The sequence below is a fragment of the Labeo rohita genome, chromosome 15 (assembly GCF_022985175.1).
Source record: "Labeo rohita strain BAU-BD-2019 chromosome 15, IGBB_LRoh.1.0, whole genome shotgun sequence".
Classification (NCBI taxonomy): Eukaryota; Metazoa; Chordata; class Actinopteri; order Cypriniformes; family Cyprinidae; genus Labeo; species Labeo rohita.
The window spans coordinates 18,935,877-18,957,696 of NC_066883.1; the positions used below are offsets into that span (position 1 = coordinate 18,935,877).

The following is a 21,820-nucleotide window of genomic DNA, read 5'->3' on the forward strand; positions in this document are numbered from 1 at the left end:
GTTTAATTAAGCAGTAATTTTGACAGCTCCTCCTTGTGTTTCCTCCTCTAGCAACAGCGTACGGTGTACAGACTGACCCTGGTGAAGGCCTGGAATGTGGATGAGCTGAAGGCCTACGCCGATCTCATCGCCCTTGGACAGCCAGATTTCATCGAGGTCAAGGTATGCCTCTCACCCACCTAATTTAGGAATCAGCTTCTAACGAGGGTCTCTGAACCTTTTTGGGTTTAAGAGGTGAAGCTTTATTAAACGATTGCTGGAATGCCAAGAATTTCCTCCTAATCCTCTTTGCAGGGAAACAAGGTAATGACCAGGCTCATTAAATTCATTCCCTGTTCTAATGCATTCACTGAGAGCCAATAAATCAAGATAGGATTGATTTGAGCTCAGATAAGATGAACTTGTAGAGTTTGCAATAGGAGCTACTATAGAAATGCCGTAACTGAGGCCCTGTGCTACAAAAATTTTGGCTTGAATGCTAAATTATTAAAGGATATTAAACTTTAAACATATCCTTTTGGAATTGCTGTATCAAGTATCGTTCACCATTTTTGTGCATTCTGTTATGAAATATTGATTACATAATGTGTATTTTCACTGAATTTAGAACAGGGTTTTTTTTAGACACTGATACAGATTCGCATTAAAACGGAGTTCATAGCAGTTCAGTTTATGCCAGTTAAATGAATAGTTCACCTTAAAAAAGGAAATTTGTCATTTACTCACTTTTGTAGCATTTCTAAATCTTGTGACTTTTTCCTCTAGAATGCAAAAGGAGAAACTTTAAAAAATGTCCTGGTCACTCTTTTCCATATAATTACAAAAGCATTAGAAAAGTGATCCATATGACTGGTGCATTATATTATGGGTTTAAGTTATGATTGAAAGAGATAGTTCACCCAGAAATGAAAATTATGGCCGTGATTTACTCAACCTCCAGTCATCCTAGATGTTTATGACTTTCTTCTTTCAAATGAATACAGTCAGAGTTATATTTAAAAAATGTCCTGACTCTTCCAAGCTCTATAATGGCAGTGAATGGGTGCTGAGATTTAGAAGTCCAATAAAGTGCATCCATCCATCATAAAAAGTGTCCACATTGCTCTGGGGGGTTATTAAAGACCTCCTGAAGCAAATCAATGTGTTTGTGTAAGAAAAATATACATATTTAAAACTTTATTAACCTAACTGTCTTTTTAAGCTAACTATCGTACAAGCGTTCACGAGAGAGTGGCATCCCATGGATGACGTAGGACGTAGGCAAAACATAAGCTTTGGTGAGAAGTGACGAATGCAGAAGTACAGTGAAGAGAGCAAAACGAAACACCGTTTTGTCACAAATTAGAGGAACAAAACGAGGATTTGTGAAGAAAAATATTGGATAAATTCGACAAAAGCCAAGAGCAGACTGGTTTTCCTTTGTTGTAAACAAAACCTGGTTTTAAATATGGATATTTTTTCCTACACAAACTTATCAATTCACTTCAGAAGGCCTTTATTAACCCCCTGGAGCCATGTGGAGCACTTTTTTATGATGGATGCACTTTTTTGGTTTCAAAGTGTCAACAGCCATTTACTGCCATTGTCCTGGCTCTTCCAAGCTTTATATTCTTAAATATAACTCTGGTTGTATTTGTCTGAAAGTAGATATACACCTAGGATGGCTTGAGGTTGAGTGAATTATGAGGTAATTTTCATTTTTGGGTGAACTATTCCTTTAAATTTCAGTCTGTTAAAAAAAACTTTGAATATACACCAAAAAATATATATAAATTATTGAATAAAACACATTATTGGAGTAATTATTGAAAAAATGTATTTCATTTTAATAATTGTATTCCTTTCATTTGTGAAATTCACTAGCAATTTCTGAGTAAAAATGTTCACCACCAAATTGTAAGTGCACGAGTTGTGTGGATGACTTTTATAAAACATGATTTTGTGTATTTTTTAAAATCCATTATTTGAAGAAAAAGAGTGACCAGCACATTCTTCAGAATCTGAACAGTCATTGCAAGAAGTACGGTCATGAACATGAGGATAAACAAATACAGAATTATGCAAGTTGTCCTGAATTTAGCTGAATTTAGGTGAACTTTTTCATTTAATTGTAATAAATGAAGAGCTAAAAGTCATTATGTTCAGGATGATGTTTAAATTTCATCCCATTTTTCTAATGATCCATGAAAATCAAGACAGAGTCAGTCCTCTGACAAATGGCAAGACTGTAGCTTTTAAATAGCCAGCAAGCGACTTCAATGGCTTTTTAATGAAATGCTAGTTTTAAATCAGCAAATAAGAACCTCTTTCTACTAAATCAACCTGTCTTCAAGATTAATGCGATTGACTAAACTGATTAAATCTCTCCTCGTCTCAGCCAGCTTTTATTTGCCTTAATGCATCTGGTGTTTGTTGACCTGTGTAATTACACTGTCCTGGTTTAATTGTACTGATCTGCACTGATTCACTTGTGACCTGATGAATCTCAGTCCACTACAGCACGAAATCCTCTGCGATGAGGGGCTCATTGTTTTGTAGAATCTCTAAGCAGTTCCTGTTGTTCTAGCAGGTTAAATTGCAGTTTTATTTATTCTTTCTCCTCTTTTCTCCATTCAGCTGCAATTTGCATTAGTTCTTCCAGGTATTTCTTCCCTCCTGCACTCTTATCTTCACATTAGCAGCTCCGTTTTTAATGGAGGAAAGGGGGAGCTGCTACATTGAGATTCGCAGAATTGCTCGTAATCTCATTACGAGTCAACAGCCAGTCATGTGACCTGCGCGCACCTGCCCCATAGGGAATCTGCCTCAGCGCATTCACATTCAAAGCAGAGCCACTCCAAAGTAAAGCCGGCTTCAACTCTGACATGCTGTTACCTAGCAACAATAATCGCCCACTTTGATAGACCGCAGAAGGCGAGGATTTACGCCTTCTTCTGTGGGATAAAATACAGGCCATGAAAAAGTGTGAGAAAAATATTGCTGAGTTTACCCAAACAGAGGCAGGCTGTCTGTATCCCTGAGCCTGCATTCACCTTTTAATCATTCAGCAGCTCTGGGTTAACGGTGCTAATGTCAAACATGATTTAGGCTTCCAGTTGTTGTTTTGACATTTGAGCTTCATTGCTGTGGTGTGGTTTCATGCAGACTTGAACTAGGTGCTCACAAACTAGGTTTGAGAGTATCTGCTTACTGCCGACAGCATGATACAAACAGAATTTTGATGATTCAACAGCAAAATGGCTCAAAGGGGACATCGGATGCACATTTTCCACAAGTTGGTATAATTCTTTAGGGTCCTCATGAGATGTCTGTAACATACTTTGGTTAAAATTCCTCAATAGTCATGTAAAACAGCACCCTTTTTACCTTGTCAAAAACAGCTCTGTTCACAGTGACCCGTTTCGGTGCATGTCTTTTTAAATGATAATGAGCTATTGCTCACCCCACGCCTCTGTTTCGTTTTTTGGTGATGCATCTTATGTTCACTTTTACATACACCCGCATTGCTTGTGAGACATTGTTGTCGATACAGCTGCTTGAGCGTGTGCAATTGGCTGAGGCTGAAAATATGCTAATACGGGACAGTCAGTCAGTGGCCATGGGCGGAGTCTGGGCAATATGACATCATACTGCTCAGAAAATCAAAACGGCTTAATAATTGAGACTGTGTAGGTTTTTTGGGAATTAAAAAAAAAAGTGAATGGATTTTTATCATTGTGGGTGGTTGTCCACACACTGATAAGACAAATCTATATGCAAACGGCACGTAAAAGTGAATTTGCATCCGATATCCCCTTTAACACTAATGATGGTCCACTGGTCTGTGGCTATTGAAAGTGTTTTAGGCCTGTTAAGGAAACTGTCACTCGTCCTATAACATCAGCACTGTATCTTATGTTTTTATGCCTTGCAAATTTGAACATTTGTCTGCAAAATGTATTTTTTATTATTAGGTGACTGCCTGGCTGGCTGACAGCTAGAATCTTGAAGAATGGCTTCTAAATTACAGACCAATTTGTGATGTGCATGACATGATTTTTAAGCAAAACAGTTTGACATTTAAAGTTTGAAAAGTTTTTAAATAACTGTTATTTTATATCACTTTCTACTCATTGGAGAATCTCAAAAATATCACTGTTTCCACAAAAATATTAAGCAATACCTTTTTCAACACTGATAATGCTAAGAAAATAAAATTAAAATGTAATAATATTGCATAATATGAGTGTTTTTAGTGTACACTAAAAACTGCAAGTTTTTTTTTAGTATAATCAACTTATTTTGATGGGTGAAAGTAATGTAAAAACTATAGCACTGCCAATCAATTAAAACTTCTCTAATTAATCACATTTTGTTCTGAAATTAATCATGATTAATTGTGATTAATCACACCTTACATTAAAGTTGTTATATCTATATATATATATATATATATATATATATATAGCAATAATTTCACATTCAATCTTGAAATTTTAAGTGAACTTAAAACAATCTTCACATAAACCCATCATTTACCTGTGCCCTTAAACATGTAGGAAATATACTGAAGTTGAATGAAGTTTATCAGACACAAAATACTAAATTAAATATAGCTGAATCCTTAAAGCCACAAAAGTTATTGATTTCCTTATTGAGTTATTGAAGTGTGCATGCTACAAGCACAGTATAACTGCTGACAGGACAGGTAAATTAGATTTTACTGACATATGGCCTGACAACATCTCATCTGACTGCAGTTCACTGCTTCCAGAAGCTCCTTGTCACCTGTACCTTCTCATTTGACTAGCGCCAGGCACTGAAGTTAAATTGAAGCACCGTTTGAAAAGTCTCCTGTTTGATGTGGTTGTAAAGACGTCCTGCTTCTAAATAAATGCAATTCTTGTCAAGAAAAAAAGAGACTGAAACAGCAGTTGTGAGTGGGGTGGCCAACCCTAGATCCACCCCTATCTGACCCTGCATAGACAGCAACTGTCCCTTCAACACATTTGCAATCATCCAACAACCATACAGACAAGTCTTGTTACTAGCTGTACTTTTACAAGTCATCTTTTTGTTTATATATATTGCAGTTATTTGGCCCTTTAATTAGACAAATGATGTTTTATTCATGCCAAAAGCCAGACAAGTTTCTCTTAGCGAATAGCTATGGTTTATGTGTAGCCAGACATCAAATTTCCTGACATCTCATTTACTTCTATAGGACACCAGTGCCCCAGTCATCAAATCACCGGCAGTGGCAGCATTGTTTTGTGTGTGTTTGGCCACTTTTATGGACGTGAAACAGAGTGGTGATATATGCGGAGAGTAATTATGTTTGGTGGTAGCTGAGCAAGTTTGATATGTTTCTGTGAGTTATGGAGGCGCTCAGGCCCCTCCAGCTGTTCGGCCCTGCAGTAATTACAGCACCAACAGCTGCTCTTACCCCTCACATTTACCAGAACCTTTGTGTGTGCGTCTTTGTTTTATTCCTGCAGGATCTGTCATACCTGCCTCACACTCCTTGTGAGATATTTACTCTGTCAGACAACAGGTGTTTTTCGTTGTTGTCTATTTTCATGTGTGTCCAAAAAAAAAAAGAAAGATTTACTCAAATCAAATTATATCTCATGTTTAGCCTCTATAGAGACATCAGACTTGGTGGCAAATTCCAGAAAATCTGGCCGAGGTAAGGCTGCTCTCGGCAGGTTCATGAGTGCTGAATGCCCTGGAGCTCACATTCTCCAAAAAGATAAATAGAGGTTCTAAATCTTTATTAACAAACCGCATATTTGTCATATAAATCAACAAGTACATTCTCACCTAAAAAAAAAAACTCTTAAAACTACATTATGTGACACAAAAACAGTATTATTTATTAAATTATAGTGGATTTGGGCATCAGCCATGACACTCGCTGTGAGCAAGAGGAGTGATACAAACAGTGTTTGATTGGAGTTCCGAAATCACTAGAATATCACACACTTCTCAGCCAATCAGATTCGAGGACCAGAAAGAACTGTTCTGTGTATATTCCAGGGCGCTGTAAATGTCCAATATAAATTAATTTATTGATATTTATTAAAAACAAACAACAACAAAAACTTTTTTGGCAAATCCAGGTAAAATACCATAGAACTATGATGTTTATGTCTGTTATAGCACCAGCTGTAGTCCGATCCCCTTAAAAATGTGCATGCTTGTTTAGAATCACTTGTCGGATGTGCTCAACAGGTTTCATGAAGTTTTGAGTTTTCTGTTAGGATTTATAGGATTTTGGGTACATTTGGACAGTCCCCTTTTCTAAATAACCCCGTTATAACTTGTTTTTTTAACTAGAGAGTCCAGAGAATTGTACTGCAGTGTGTTTTTTTTTTTTTTTTTTTTTCTTCCCCCAGATTGACCGAAAAACCTAGGACTAGTTCATAAAAATATTTATTTTATTATTTTTATTATTTTTATTTATTTATTTATTTATTTTTTACATCTCAATTATTTAATCAAACAATTTGACTGACATCAGTGGTTCTAGAGGCAAAGTTGCCCAGAATGAGGAGTTATTCTCCTCATTCTCCTCATATTTTCCCCTTCTTTCAAAGTTCTCTCAGACCTTTGGGGCTGTGACTCAAACAGGCACCGGCCTCTGTTAACCTTGTTTAACTGGTGCTCAAAATTTATTGGCCAGTGGCGGCCATGTTTTTTGAGATATGCGAATGTCCTTGTAGACACATGTGGCACTTGGGACCAAAACCATGCACAGCAATTTTCATGTTGATAGGACAAATGGTTGCGCAGTTATAGCCTTGTTTTTTTTCCCTCTTATAGCGCCACCAAGTGTCCAAGCTCCACAATTTTTTTTTTTTTTTTTCTGTGACCTCAGATTGAGCTCTTACACAAGTGTTCTGAGTTTGGCATCTCATTCCGTTATAGGCATAGGCAGGAGTTATAGGCATTTTACTAAAAGTGGGCCTGCCTCTTCGAAGGTTTTGGCATGCCTTTCTGACGGCGAATTGAAAGTTCAACTTTTTTATAATTAATGATATTCACTCTCCAGAGAATTTTGGTCCAGAGCACTGGTTTGGTTCCAATTGGACGAAAAACCTAGGACTAGTTCGCAAAAGTAGTTTTTTTTCCAAAAAATGCGAAATATCTGAAAATTTGGACCGCTCTAGCATCCCCGTTAGGCCAGTTGGGGCGAGCCTTGGCCACATTGTAGGTGGTATGAGTACTACCATCCCTCCAAGTTTCAAGTCTCTACGACTTACGGTTTGGTCTGCACCATCAGATCACTGGTCCATGACCATTATAACAATTACAATAGGGTTTTGCCACTAAACGCTTTAACCCCTAATGATACTAATATATTGTGCATTCCTATACATTTTATATACATTGTGCATGCAATAAAATTAGATTTCCATTTGTAGTTTTGCGACCAAATTTAGAGACATACTTGTGTAATATAAAGTTAGGCCTGTGTCTCCCTCCAGTGCTAACGAATCTTCTTCTTTGGGTCTTTGGGTGGTTATCGATCAAATCATTAATCCTGCACAATTAGAGCGTCTCCTAGGTGTTAGTCCCGACACAAAGATGGACAGTCTGCGCTGGGCTCCCAAATTATCTCCACCTTAGTTATTCAAGAGGTTAGACGTTTGAGGACACAACTGAGATCAAACTGCCCAACTTTTGGCCAATGCTATTAGAGCATCATTCATGCACCACTAATTCCTTTCACTTTAATCCCTCATGTTATTAAATGATTTTCTTAGCACTTTTATCAATTCTCCTTTATCTTTGTATAAACGTTTGGTTGGCTTATTAGAGTCAGATTGTTGGTCTATGACAGGAAATCTGTAGAGTTGTTAGTTGGCGTAGACGGCCAGAGAAATGCCCTCGTCTTCCTCGCCCCATTGATTTATCAGGGCATTTCTGTAGGTAATCATTATTCTCTATGGCTACAGAGCAGCCAGATAAAAGTTGGGCTCATTAATTCTGTACCAGACTGGGAATATCAGCTTTGGACATCAGCCACAGGCCAAAAGACTGAGATGAGAAAGGCAAGAATCCCGTCCTTTCGTTTCCACTGTCCTGTCTGTCCTCAGAGATGGATGTGATGTGTTGGGACGCTAATGGAGTCATAATGCATTGTAATACTTGTACGCTCATCCCTGTATACCTTGTACCTGAAAAGAATATAGTACTTTAAAACACATAAGGAACGGCCAATTTGATTTTTTTAAATATTTGTGTTATACTATTAAACTTGTATACGTTATAATAACTTGGCACCATATGGTTGATCTTTTAAAGAATGTTATCAACAACAGTATTTAAAGCTAAAGTAACTTTTATTTCTTTTGATAATTAGAACGTTATAACTTATCATTTAAATATTTTAATAACTCTTTACATTTTTTTTTTAGAAAGTGGGAAATAAGTAGCTTAACATTTAGACAAGACCATGATCACAAATCAACTAATATATAATAATTACTAAAATATGTAATTACTACAAAATAATACTAATAGTAAGCAATAGTAATACTAATAATAATAAAAAATAATAATAAAATAAGAAATAAAATATTGAAAATATATGAATTGCTACAATATATAATATACATATAATATTTATAATAATTATAATATTTGTAATATATAATTAGTACAAAATACTAAAAACAATGCCTAATAATAATAATAATAATAATAATTAGCAGCAGCAGCAGTAGTAGTAGTAGTAGTAGTAGTAGTAGTAGTAGTAGTAGTAGTAGAAGTAAGAAAAAATATATAAAATTAAAATAATGGAAGATCTAAATAAATACTACAATATATAATATACATATTTATGATAATGTATAAGGATTACTACAAAATAATACTACAGAAAATATAGTAATAGTTATACAGATAATAAATAAAATAATAAATAATGAAAATGACTACAATATATAACCTACATATAATTATAACATACAATATATAATAATAGTAATAATAATAACACTGTGAACAAAAATAAAAAGTAAAAAATAAATAAAAAAATAATAATAATAACTACTAAGAATTACTACAATATATAATAATTATGATATGTAGAATATATAATAATTACTACAAAATAGTACTACAAAAACAATATATAATAATAGTAATACTAAGGAAAAATAATACAATTTGAAATAAAATAATGAAAATATATTAATAATTACTACAAAATTACTACAAAATAATACTACATAAACAACATATAATTGTTTTACTAATAAGAAAAAAATACAATAATAATGAAAATATAATAATAATTACTACAATATAGAATATACATATAGTAATTGTAATATATTGAATATATAATATTAATAATAATAAACACTAATGAATAACAAATAATAGTTAAAAAAATTAACAAGGAGAATATATTAATTGCTAAAATATATAATACACATAATTATATATATTATATAATTACTCAATACTATAGAAACAGAATAGAAGAATTAGATAAAAATATATCATAGGTATTATTATTATTATTATTATTATTAATTATTAATCATAATAATAATAATAATAAATATAATGATTATTGTTGTCATAAAAATACAAAAATTAAACCAAACTAATTAAAATTTTGTTTTAATGATCAGATAGTTGCACAAATCATCTGTATAAGTCATTAAAATAACTATTATACATAATTTCTAATTATGAATATCTTTAATTATACTTACTTTATACATAATTATAAGCCATTGGCTTCATGTAAAAGAAAGCTGTAGGAAATTCTGTATTAATCATTCCCTTCCATGATGTCTCTTGTGATTTGTTTAATGAAATATTGCACTCAGTATTCACATTATTTAGAATTCATTTGCTTTTAATCTCCATTAATTTGTCCTTGTGGTGTTTATTTCTGAACCATTTAAACCGTCGACGCACTGTTCAGAGTTATGATGTATCTGATCTTTCTTTCACATGACGTTTTTTTTTTTTTTTTATTCTCTCAACGGCTCTGAGATGTTCATCTATCGATTGTCCGGCGTAATAGAGTGCTAACAGCTCAGCATGATGGAGACTGAAATAAGATAAAGCCTTAGCGAATGGGTTTTCACTCTATCACAGGATGAGTAATGTCTTTTCAACAGCACAGCTACTCCTACACACAAGCAGACCCATGAACTAATGCTGGCCACACCACAGATGAGGCCGGTTTTCATCCAGCGGTCATGTGTCACTTATTTGGTTGCCAAGGATTATTAATGACTGCTTTTCATGATGTGTGAGGGTTCAAATGGAGTACGTGACCTGACTTGACACCAATTTGTTTCAATATCCAATCAGACATCAGAGTTCTGACGACAGAAATCATATTAATGTAAACTGAATTTGCATTTCCAGCATGTGGTACATTCAGCCCTCATAGCCGCGTTTATCCTGATCACAGCAGCATCTCTTTAGGTGTGATGTGAACGCTATCCTGTTGTGTGTGTGCGTGTGTGTGTGTGTGTGTAGGTGTTGAATGAGATGATCTGGCCGTCTCAGTCTCCATCATCCATAGAAAAACCAAATCAGCCTCCACGCGCCACCATGTCCTTGGGCTGCGCATGCTGATATGATTCAGACTGTTTTTGCATACCTTTTTTATACAGTGAGGCACAGTTAAATCTAAAATTTTCAGAGGCAAAGCAACTTCAGCATGATTGGGCATGATTGTGAATATTTTAAATAAAAGCTACCAGAGGGAGTCGCAGCGTTTTTATTGCTTTTATTAAATGTCCGTATCACCAGTATGATTATGGCTAATAACAAACAAATGGCTAATGTTGAATTCTATACTGTTTTGTCTAAAGTTGTAATTAGGGCTACAACGATTCCTCAATTCTGTTCGAGTATTAGATTTCAATAAATCATCTATTGCATTCTGCCCGTGTCGAGTAACTAATCTGCATTCCACATATTAAACCCATTAAAAAAATTATAATAAAGCATAATGCTATTAAAAATTCACAAACGCTACTATTCAATTAAATAAACATATGAGATGCAGGTTTAATATATTCGCTTTAATTATTTACATGCTTTTGGTTTACGTACATGCGTGTCAGAGCGGCTCCGTTCACATTAGATGCTGCTACACATTGGCTGCGTCCGAAAGCTCTAAAATGCCTTCGGAGGCACCATTCCAAGACAGGAAGGCAAGGAATGTCTGAATTCAAATTCTGCTTCATTTCCTGTCTCTGGAGGCACCTTCTGATGGAATTTGGAAGGCAGCATAAATGTGCCTTCGATTTCCCACAGTCCTGTGCGTGTGCATCATATAGGCTATATAAATAAAACTATTGTGGTGAAATTAGACTTGTTGTTTTATATAATAGATGAGATCCTGACCATGATAAACTGTATAAATCGTAGTAGTGTAAAACGCTTAAAAAATAATATTGTTTGTAATAATAGTATTTGATAAAAATGTTAAAAGGGTTCAAATGAGTTGTAAATAAGAATATTTACAATATACTACCAATAATAGCGAAACAGCCACTAATAACAATGACCTGTTCTGCAATATTACTTGCATCAGTGCTTTTATTTTTTTAAGCAAAAAGTATAGCTGCCATTCTCAGTCAACTTCTCAGACGCACAGTTTTTAAACCGCAATGCTTAAAAATGTGTGCAAACAATAAGTTTTCTAGCTCATGTAGCACAGCAACGTCACATGAGCATGTAACCAGGATGGAGACAATAGTCTAAAATCTAAACCGGTTGACAAATTTTTACCAGTTGATCATGTCTGCCCACCCCTAATAGGGATGCATGATATATAATGGTTATTAGACTATATAAATGTTGTATATTTTTCTTTTATTTAAGTGTTAATGATTCAATACCAAAAAAATTGCATGTTAGATAGTATTCGATATGAAGCCGATATATTGCGCATCTGTACAATTAAAGATACTAAGAAACTGTGGGGTGTTTCTGCTTTATGTTGAGGTTTTATCATGCTGTGTTTGTGACTTGAACAATGTTTCATTTTATACTTTTGTCCCTCTTGTCTTTTTGCCTGTCCTCTAGGGAGTGACATACTGTGGCGAGAGCTCAGCCAGTAGCCTGACAATGGCCAACGTACCATGGCACGAGGAGGTCATCTATTTCGTGCAGCAGCTTGCCAACCTGCTCCCAGACTATGAAATCGCCTGCGAACACGAGCACTCCAACTGTCTGTTACTCGCTCACCACAAGGTAACCCTGGACAGACACGCTGTTCATAGCTGCTGTTCTACTCCTGGACTGCGTTTCGTAGAAACGGAGCTCGTACTGTAATTTCCCTTTTTTTTTTTTTTGACTTAAACCACTTAAAACTGTTACAAATAAAGATTCCACTGCCATTTCTGTAAATGTCACTGAAAGAGTGTTGATATGGGCACTTGCTTTAAACTGCCATTCAGGTGAAGGGTTAAACCTTTCCTTCCTGCATTTTTATGCCGTTTCCTGACACAGCGCTAGTCATTCTTACAGGCGCTCTTGTTTTACATTCGTTTCTTGTGACAGCTTCTCTAATGGTTTGCGTGGGCAGTGAGCCCTTACCAGCGCTCTTCTCTCACAAACAAAAAACATATTTATGTGCAAGTGTTAGATGGTGCTTCAGTATCCTTTTATGATTTGCTGTTTGTATTCTGAAATCAAGTACCATAAATTACTGCATGTGATTCTATGGTGAATATTTCAATTCGAATACACATTTTATTTCCGAAAAAAAAAAAACGAATCTTGCGTTTTCCACGCTGCTTCCAGCCCGGTCAGGTGTTGTTTGGTATTAGATGGGTTTTGGGGACTTGGGAGGCGGCCAGGCTGAGAAAAAACAATCTGATGACCTCCTTAGCCTGGCTGGGAGAACAGCTTAAAACTGCCAAGACCAGCAGACCTTCATCATTTACTCACCCTCATGTCGTTCCAAACTTTATGACGATGATTTGAAGAATTTTCAGCTGCTTTTGTTATTACTTTTAGCCAAATGGGTCCAAAATTCTTTAAATGAGAAAAAAACATATTTTGGACTATGGGGGCACCATTCATTTGATGACATGGAGTGGTTGTACACAGTCAGCTACAGGCGCTACCTGTTGCTATATTTACCGCAACACAACTCGGAAAATTAAATACTGATAAGATGAACACAGCTATTGAAAGACCTTGCAGGTGGAGATGGATATAAGCATAGGCTTAAACCTAATGACGTACCATTAATTTTTCTCCACAGAGAGTTTAAACGCCCCCGGATATTGAGTGAAATTGACGCTGAGAAACTCCTTCAGTGGCTGCCGCGTCATGACAAGCCTTGGCACGTTTACATCCTGTCAGGATGGCATCTAGCGTTTCTTGTTTCTGCCATTTGTAAGCTCTTTCAGTAGCTGTGGTCTACTAAAAGCCTCAAAGGCATCAGGGCTAAAGTGGAGAGAACGTTATTCGTCCACAGGCATCTTCCCATTCTTTTCTCCTCTTCTTATCGCAGGGAAAGCAGTAAAGACTGACATTGCTTCTCTTGTTGCCCTTCAACTAAAAATTACAACCAAAAGCCACACAATGTGGCAACGTATCAGTATTTTATTGTTGTGCGAGTTGTGTTGCGGTAAAAATAGCAACAGGTAGTGCCAGTAGCTCACCGAGTGCAACCATTTCTCATCATCAAAATAATGCCGCCCCACCATAGTCCAAAATATGTCTAGAGCAATGTGGGTTAATGGGCTTTCTGCTACATGTTTCAATAAAAGACACAATTTATGTTATATTAAGCCATACAAGTCTTAATTCCTGAGGTTCTCTTTCAAAAAAAAAAAGAATTAATAAATAAAATAAACATTTGGCATTTAAAAAATCAAACCTTGTTGATTCTTGCACATCATGTGAACAAAAAGTTGTGAGAGCTAGCCAAGGTTTGACGTTAGTACATAAATTTAATGCAACCTTTATGTCCTTTTATGTCCATGTACTTTCATAATATAGCATCTAAAATATATTCTAAAATATCTTCTTTCATGAGGGTATAAGAAGGTGAAATATCATCTTTCATGGGTGTTCCATGAGGAACTATTACTTTAAGATTTTTTCTTTCTTTTTTTTCTCTCATTTGGACTTGGAAAACATCTTTCACTATATATCTGACTCCATATTTTGCTTTGAAATACTGTTATGTAGCTATTCTAATTTTAAATCAATTTTGACACCATCCTGAACTTTTTTTCATCTCTTGTTCTAATTACATTATGTTGTTTACTTCCTTTTGCAGAACACTTTTAAGCTTGATTTCTAAATATCCCATTAATTCATTCACTGGAGAGCTCTCTACACGTGCATTAAGGGACTGTAACTGCACGTGTCCTCCTGTTTACATCTTTTAAAACCCTCCATTCATTTACTCGTCTCATCATACAGAGCTACAAACACGACGGCTGTAAATGAGCTGCAGTAGTGAAGAGTCGTATTGTGAGTGCCCAGAGCAACCTCCACTCAAGCCCACACAGGCATGAGAAGGTGCTTGGTCCTCCACAGCCTTACCATCAAGTGTTTGGAAACAAGGCGAAGAGGTTTGTTGGTGGGAAGCTTAGGAGGCTGGATGCGAGACCTAAGAACGGCAATAAAAGTCTAACGAAGGACTTTTCATAGCCGTGTGGCTTGTGTGGATCCCTTCAGCCTCCTCACACCATTATGAACCAATTATATTATGATTAGATGCCCAATGTCACTCCTTGTGGGCGGGGTTGCATCTCATGATTCACTGAGGAAGATGCTTCAAAAGCATCCCCCATTTTATCCAAATGATCCGGACTTTTTTGTAGTCTTCAGCAATCATACAGGCTTGCTTCTGGAATTCAAATGACACTGTGATAAAGCCAGTCCCCAGCACTCAAGCACTGAACTGCTTTGCCGCCTTATGCAAGGTCTTTGTTCCTGCCTTATGCATGTTAAAGAGCTCTCTTTGGATTGCCTGTGACAGACGTCTAAATGAAAAGGCATTGAATTTGATGTGAAAATTCATTCCTCACCACGTCACCGCCGACCGCACAGGGACTCTCTCTCGGCTTCTGTTCGGCTCGGCCGTGACTCACGAGGGTGCTAAAAAGGCCCATTGTTCGTGTAATAGGAAGCCATTTTTCACATTGGACCTTGGAAGGCCACCGACAGTATTTCATCGCATTGACTTTGTTTAGCTGCTGCATTCGTTTTTTCCTCATTTCAGGGTTGCAAACATTCGCCCTTTATCCGCGGTGTTCTTGACAAGGTAAGACCCTCTGAATGAATTTACAGCTCTTCACTGTGTGGAGCTGACAGCTTATATTCTCATAAAGTTAGAGCACTGCGTCCTCATACAGCCCTCCCTCTCTCTCCATGTTTTGAGCTAGAGGAAGGAAGAAAATTAAAGCATGTAAAGCAGGGTTAAACGAGGATTTAAATCCATCAAGAGTTCTACAAGCAGAAAAAGCTTGATTTTCTAAAGTGTGAGTGGCTCATGCAAAACACAATGCTTGGATACTTCTAGGTCATGTTGTCTGGGAGATTTTCTTACATAGAATGCCCATCTCTCTTAGTACATTGTCTGTATATTCTGGTTCAAATAAGTAAGGCTGGGCAAAAAATTGCAAATCATCTTCTCTGTCGAAATCTTCAGACATGTTTACGAAGACGGTTTTGTGTTCAATGTGCGTCTTTCTCTGGTACTCTCATGAAGGAGATTGTGAAATGACATTATTATTTGGGTTTTCTTTGTGCTCAAAAACTGTTCTCATAGCTTTAAATAATTATGGTTGAAACACTGTCACATGGATTATTTTAACGATGTCCTTACTACCTTTCTGGACCTTGAACATGGTAGTTGTGTTGCTGACTATGCAGGGTCAGAAAGCTCTAGAATTTCATCAGAAATATCTTAATTTGTGTTCTGAAGATGAACGAAGGCCTTATTGGTTTGGAACAACATGAGGGTGTGTAATTAGCAACAGAATTTTAATTTTTGGGTGAACTATCCCTTTAAGTAAATATGTAGAAGCATCCTGTGATATTCTGTTCAGTAGATAGGGTCTTTGGGATGTTTTCTCCCTTTTATCAGCCTGCATCATTTAGAAAAGTAATAGCACATCTCTCCTCAGCAAGCAGAATGGCTTAGTTATTCACATACATGACAAACTGTGTATGGCAAGTTAAAAGCCAAAGTTTTAATACTTAGGGTTTACTTTCAGCCCTAAGTATGAGCAATAGTAATAGAGATGCTTGCCTTAGTAAGCACTGCTAATAAGAGATGTAGTCTTGAAGCATATTGCATTTTCCAAAAAGCCTTAGCTGGCCTTATGAACATTCATTAATTCGTAAACAAGATTACCCATTTAAACTTTAAAGTCCCAATAGTCTCTCAGTAACTACACCAGACTGTAGAAGCCCTGCAGCACACCAAACAGACAAGACCATCATTAATTTTGGGGGATGTTCATAGTGTTTAGGGAATGAAAGTGGGGCTGCAATCTGTGTTGGGTGAAGTGGTGTCCCAAAACTGCATTTGCATAGTGACTTCATATGTTTAGTGCTCCCAGTTAGCTGCGCAGAAGCAATTTTACAAATGAATGAAGCCGTAAAGTGCACTCTCTCAATGGCATGGCCATCTGTTGGCATGGCAGAGTGGATATTCTTGCACTCTGAAAATAAAAGGGCTGCCAATTTTCCCCTTACATGGCATCTAAAGTTCAGTATTCCTGTTTGTTTTTTCCATTTTGCACTCTACTTAAGGAAGCTACTTTAAAACAATATCTTGCCAAATTAGAAGTTCATAATTTATAGTTTATCTATATAAATTATTATCTATGTAAATATATAGTTTTTACAGTGATGTTTATCTGGCACAAACAAATGAGGATATTGCTTAAGGTTACAGTATCAAACCTAATATGTTTGTTGCAAATTTTTAGGAAATCTTAAACTGAATATCCATTTTGTTTTGATGCCTAAATAAATTAGTAGCATTCAACATGATTGACTTTGGCACAGGAAGACCCAGTTTGTTTATTTGTTGTTGTTTTTTCCATTAAAGTGAATAGTCCTCATCAAAGTTAACTGGACTTCCCAACACTATTTGGAAGAGAGATGAATGATTTGGACTATTGCCCAGTCACCTTGATCAATTATAACAAGTGTAAACAAGTTAGTACCAATGCTGTTTAGTTTCTCCCCAACACCTAGTCTCCTAATGTGAGTAACGTAGGAGAATGCTGAGCCGAACCGCATGTGTGTAAGATTGACAAGGGGGGAAGAGATCTTTAAAGCGGTTGGGGATGTATCCTTGGCCTTCCCAGAGAGAAGAGTTGTACCCCATGGGAGCCTTCATCTTCTGACTGCTGAGAATCTGTGAGAAGGCTATGGAGTGATTCACCTCAGCAAATTACTCGGTAATGAAAACATGCAGCTGAGGAAGAAGGTTTCCCAGAGGATGCAAACTGCTTAAGGCCTTACAGACTGACTGCAGAGATAGCTTTTGAGGCTGCCTTTAGGATGCTTCAGGTAAGCAGTTAAATAGAGAGGTAATATGACACAAGGACAAAGATTGTATTCTTGGCAGTGCACTAAGAGGAAGTGGTGGCCTTGGCATTTTCAGTAGTGGGATGGTATGCTTGCTTCTCAGTTGTGGTGCATGTGACCCGGTTGTCTTTGAGGCAGCTTTCAGCAAGTTGGACATGGGTTGTCCCCAAGAGAACCTGTGGTGGTCTGATCCACTCTCAAACACTGTAACCTCCCGGGTCCTACTTGAACCCAGGTCTCTGGCATGGAAGGCTCGGGACACTAACAAGGAGGCTAAAGACTGTAGCCACTAGCGTTAGTCACTAGTGCGCCTCTTAAGATCAGGGGAGTGAGGTTTACCTGCACAGCACCTACTGCTGGCCTCCGTTACACTCATCCCCCTAAACCTCACTACCGTCCGGGTCACAGCATCAATGTATTCCCCCAAGTGCTACTCGCACCTGCTTTGAGTGGTACTCGAACCCAGGTCTCTGACATGGAAGGCGGCGCACTAACAAGGAAGCTGAAGACTGCAGCCACTAGCATGATTCGCTAGTGCACCTCTTGAGTGCACCTCTTGAGTGCTGGCCTCCGTTACACTCATCCCCCTAAACCTCACTTTTATCCAGGTCATGGCACTAATGTAACCCTCCCCCGAGTGCTACTCGCACCTGTACTCAAACCCAGGTCTTTGACATGGGAGGCGGGTGCATTAACAAGGGAGCTAAAGACTGCAGCCACTAGCGTCAGTCACCAGTGCACCTCTTGAGATCAGGGGAGTGAGGTTTACCTGCACAGAACCTACATTACACTTAGCTTAGACAGACTTTGTCCTTGGATACTTGCATATACTCTTCGGCAACTGTCCAAGCAACAACTCTGCAAAAGATGCCTTATTTCAAATCCTTGTTTTTCAGCTGTTCTGGTTTCTCAAGTCTCGACTTGAAAGCAAGCTTCCCCTGAAAGAGTGTACTTACTTCCAAGACTTGACTGTACTCTAAACTGATTTTCCCTGGACCCTAGTCTCTAGCAACCTAATCAGTCACCTTAGCAATATGCTCAAAGCAAAATATACTACAGCTGAATTGATTTTGTGGCAACGAGAAGGTCTTGGAAAGAAAAGGCATGTCGAGAGATGGGAGGAAAAGGAGTCTGGTGCCTATAGCTGATTGCATCACCATGCTGAGCATGGATCACAGTACAGCATCTCATCAGTGCAGCGTGAAATGTAATCAGTGCAGCTCCCCACTAGGACTCTTTACGCCTGTGTGTCAGAGAATGGTTTAGAGGTGCTGATGGAAATTGATTAAATGTATAGGGTGAGAAAACAAGCAGAGCTAAGCTGTGCCTACACCCTCACGTAGAACCAAAGCTTGGGAATCAAGATTGGGTAAGATTGATTGAAACAGAGGGAGGGTTTGTTTGAAAGGACCGGATGAAGACCACAGGTCCTGCATCTCAACTCAATATAAAAGTTCAAATGACTTTCTTGATGTGGACCCTGCCACCTTCCACACTTGTTGTGAAGATTGTAGGATGCTCCGTTTGATGTCTTGTAATTCTGAAGGGTGCTGAAGAGTGCCTAGTTTGCATTATTTCAAGTTTGAACTTCAAAGAGGACTTTCAATGAATGAGGGTGTCTTGGGTCAAGGCTACAAATGTCTTTTTTTTTTTTTTTTTTTTGTTATATTTTTGGGTCTTTTCATAGCTTTCATAGATTTGACAGGATTGTAGAGAGCAGACAGGAAAGCACTCGGTCAGGTTTGAGGAAAACGTTCCAGGATTTTTCTCTGTATAGTGGACTTCAGTGAGGGTCAATGTGTTGAAGGTCCAAATTGCAGTTTCAGTGCAGCTTCAAAGGGCTCTACACGATCCCAACCAAGGAATAAAAAAAATCTAAATTTATATACTTTTCAACGAACTCAACTTCATGTATTACAGTGTCACTTTGGAAAGGTCTCGCGTGACATATGCGGAAGTGCTTACCCAGTGTTTACAAAGTGAACATGCAAAGAAAGTCAAACATCCTTTACTGAAAAGGTAAAACAACGACATTGAACATTTTTCACCCTACCCTACCTTTTTGAACTGGAATACACAGACGAAGAAATAACCACGCATGACCTTTCCAACGTGATTACGTAATGCGTGATGACACATCACAGAGCTAGTGCGAGACCAGCATTTGTGGTTAAAAAAACAACAACAATAGTTTCGCTAGACAAGACCGCTATTCCTCATCTGGGATTGTGTAGAGTCCTTTAAAGCTGCATTGAAACTGCAATTTGGACCCTCAACCCATTGGCTCCCATTAAAGTCCATGGAGAAAAATCCTGGAATGTTTTCCTCAAAAACCTTAATTTCTTTTCGATTGAAGAAAGAAAGAGGAACATAAGGGTGAGTAAATTATCAAGAAATGTTTGTTCTGGAAGTGAACTAATCCTTTAAAGACTACAGACTCTATGTTCTCCTAAAGCAACTGCTTCTGTCCTCTTCCTCTGATTCGCACCTGCCCAGTTGGCAGTGAACATTCTTAGAAAACACCATCAGGCCTCATTAGTCAAAATGAACACCTGTCAGGCAGGGACACTCGGTCCAATCTTTACCTGTGTGTCCATTTCTGTGTGTTATTTATCACAGTGCTCTACCACCTGCTGTCTTTCTTACCTTTTCTTTCCTGTGTGTTTCTGCAGTTCAAAGTCGACGGGGAGTGGTGGACGTGGATTGACTACGAACGCTTCCAGGAGCTCATTCAGGAATACGAGGAGAGCGGAGGCACCAAAAACTTCTCAGCGATGGACTATATGGCCAAGACCCCCACCTGGGCCACTTTTGGTGCCCGAGAGAGAGGATTTGACCCCTCAGACACACGCTTCCAGAGAAAGAACAAGACCAAAGATATCTCAGGGTGTTGATGTTACTGTTGCCTTCCTAAAGTCTGTAGAGTAATTTGTATTTTTAACAACCTGATTGACTGCACAAAAAGACTTTTCTTTTTATTATTTTAGCCAAGGCTTAGTTTGCTCTCTGAGACTTGCCTTGGGGATGAAATTCTGGTTAGCATACTCTTGCAGAAATTTGATCTCTTTTTTCATGCTGTTTTAATGAATGCTTCTGTTTTTAGTTATGGACGCAGTAATAAAGAATTTCATTCCAAAGTCCTGTTCACTCCGAGCTCTGGATCTAATAGCTCTGGTATAAATGCCGACAGGAGGACAGAATGGAAGAACAAGTGACTTGAATTTAAGGCTTCATTTACTCATACCACCTTAGGGCCTAAATTTAGAGCGCACAAGAGGAAAGAACTGCAAAAGAAAAATATAACTATAGTTAGCTACGTTAATAACATGTCACCTCAAACTGTGATTTGTGCGTTCTTTTAGACGTTTAGAGGGCAGTTGAGTCAGATGGGATTTTGAATGGAGCGGCTCTTACAGGTCGGTCCATGATACAGCTGAAAGCTATTTGGAATGAGAACTGCGCCATAAATTTCTCTGTAACAACCACTCAAGACATTGAAATGTGAAATTGCAGTTCTTACCTTTTGCATTGTCTCATGCTGTTTTCTTGGATTTTTGTAACGTTGACAGATTATAATCAAGTCATATGTCACTACAGGTTTCAGTTTTGTTTGTATTATTATTATCTTTTTTTGTCTTGTGAAATGTTGAAATACAGTTATGCACCTGCTGTTTGTCCTTATTGGGTTACACCGATATTGTAAATACACCCAAAAGGTATCTTAAACTACATTTATTATTCATGCACATGCAGGTGCATTGCAAATGAAATTGACTTTGTTCTAGCTGCTTTCTTGGCGCTTATTATTAAAGCTGTCTTTATACTGTTCTACAGGGTTTTGAATGTTATTGTAAGAAAAGGGAATGTGCTTGATGCTGATTGAACTAGGTCACAGCCGTGTCAAATCTCTGTGGCTGAATGAAGCAGTCTTGAGTTGAGTGACACTGAGTTCCCTGCTTTGTCCCTCTGTTCAAAGAATCTGAAGAGTCAAATTGGGATATTCCTGGTTTATTTGCCAATATAAATGTGCTCCATTATATAAATGTGCACGTTTTTTTTTCCTCAGCTCTACACTTTTATGACACTTTGCTGTAACGCATGGCTAACAATAGCTGCAATCCTATTCTTTAGCTTCCCTAAGACTTGTCTCTGGTTTTGACAAGTTAGCAAAAGTTGGTGTCCACCGAGAGCACCTACAGCTGAAAGTTCACCGGATTTATCAGAATGTTTCAGCTACACTTTTGATCCAAGCCTTTAAAGTGCCTTGTCTTCTAGTTGT

General features: G+C 37.5%; 1 protein-coding gene across 1 annotated transcript in view; it reads left to right on the forward strand.

Annotated features, from left to right (window-relative positions):
• tyw1 (tRNA-yW synthesizing protein 1 homolog (S. cerevisiae)) overlaps window positions 1-21,369 on the forward strand; it is an 81,785-nt gene extending 60,416 nt beyond the window's left edge. Inside the window, exons 14-16 of the mRNA XM_051129568.1 lie at window positions 52-162; window positions 12,055-12,222; window positions 20,214-21,369. Of these exons, the coding sequence (XP_050985525.1) occupies window positions 52-162; window positions 12,055-12,222; window positions 20,214-20,435 (501 nt within the window). The 3' untranslated portion in view covers window positions 20,436-21,369. The remainder of the gene's footprint in view (window positions 1-51; window positions 163-12,054; window positions 12,223-20,213) is intronic.
• Window positions 21,370-21,820: the final 451 nt, after the last annotated feature.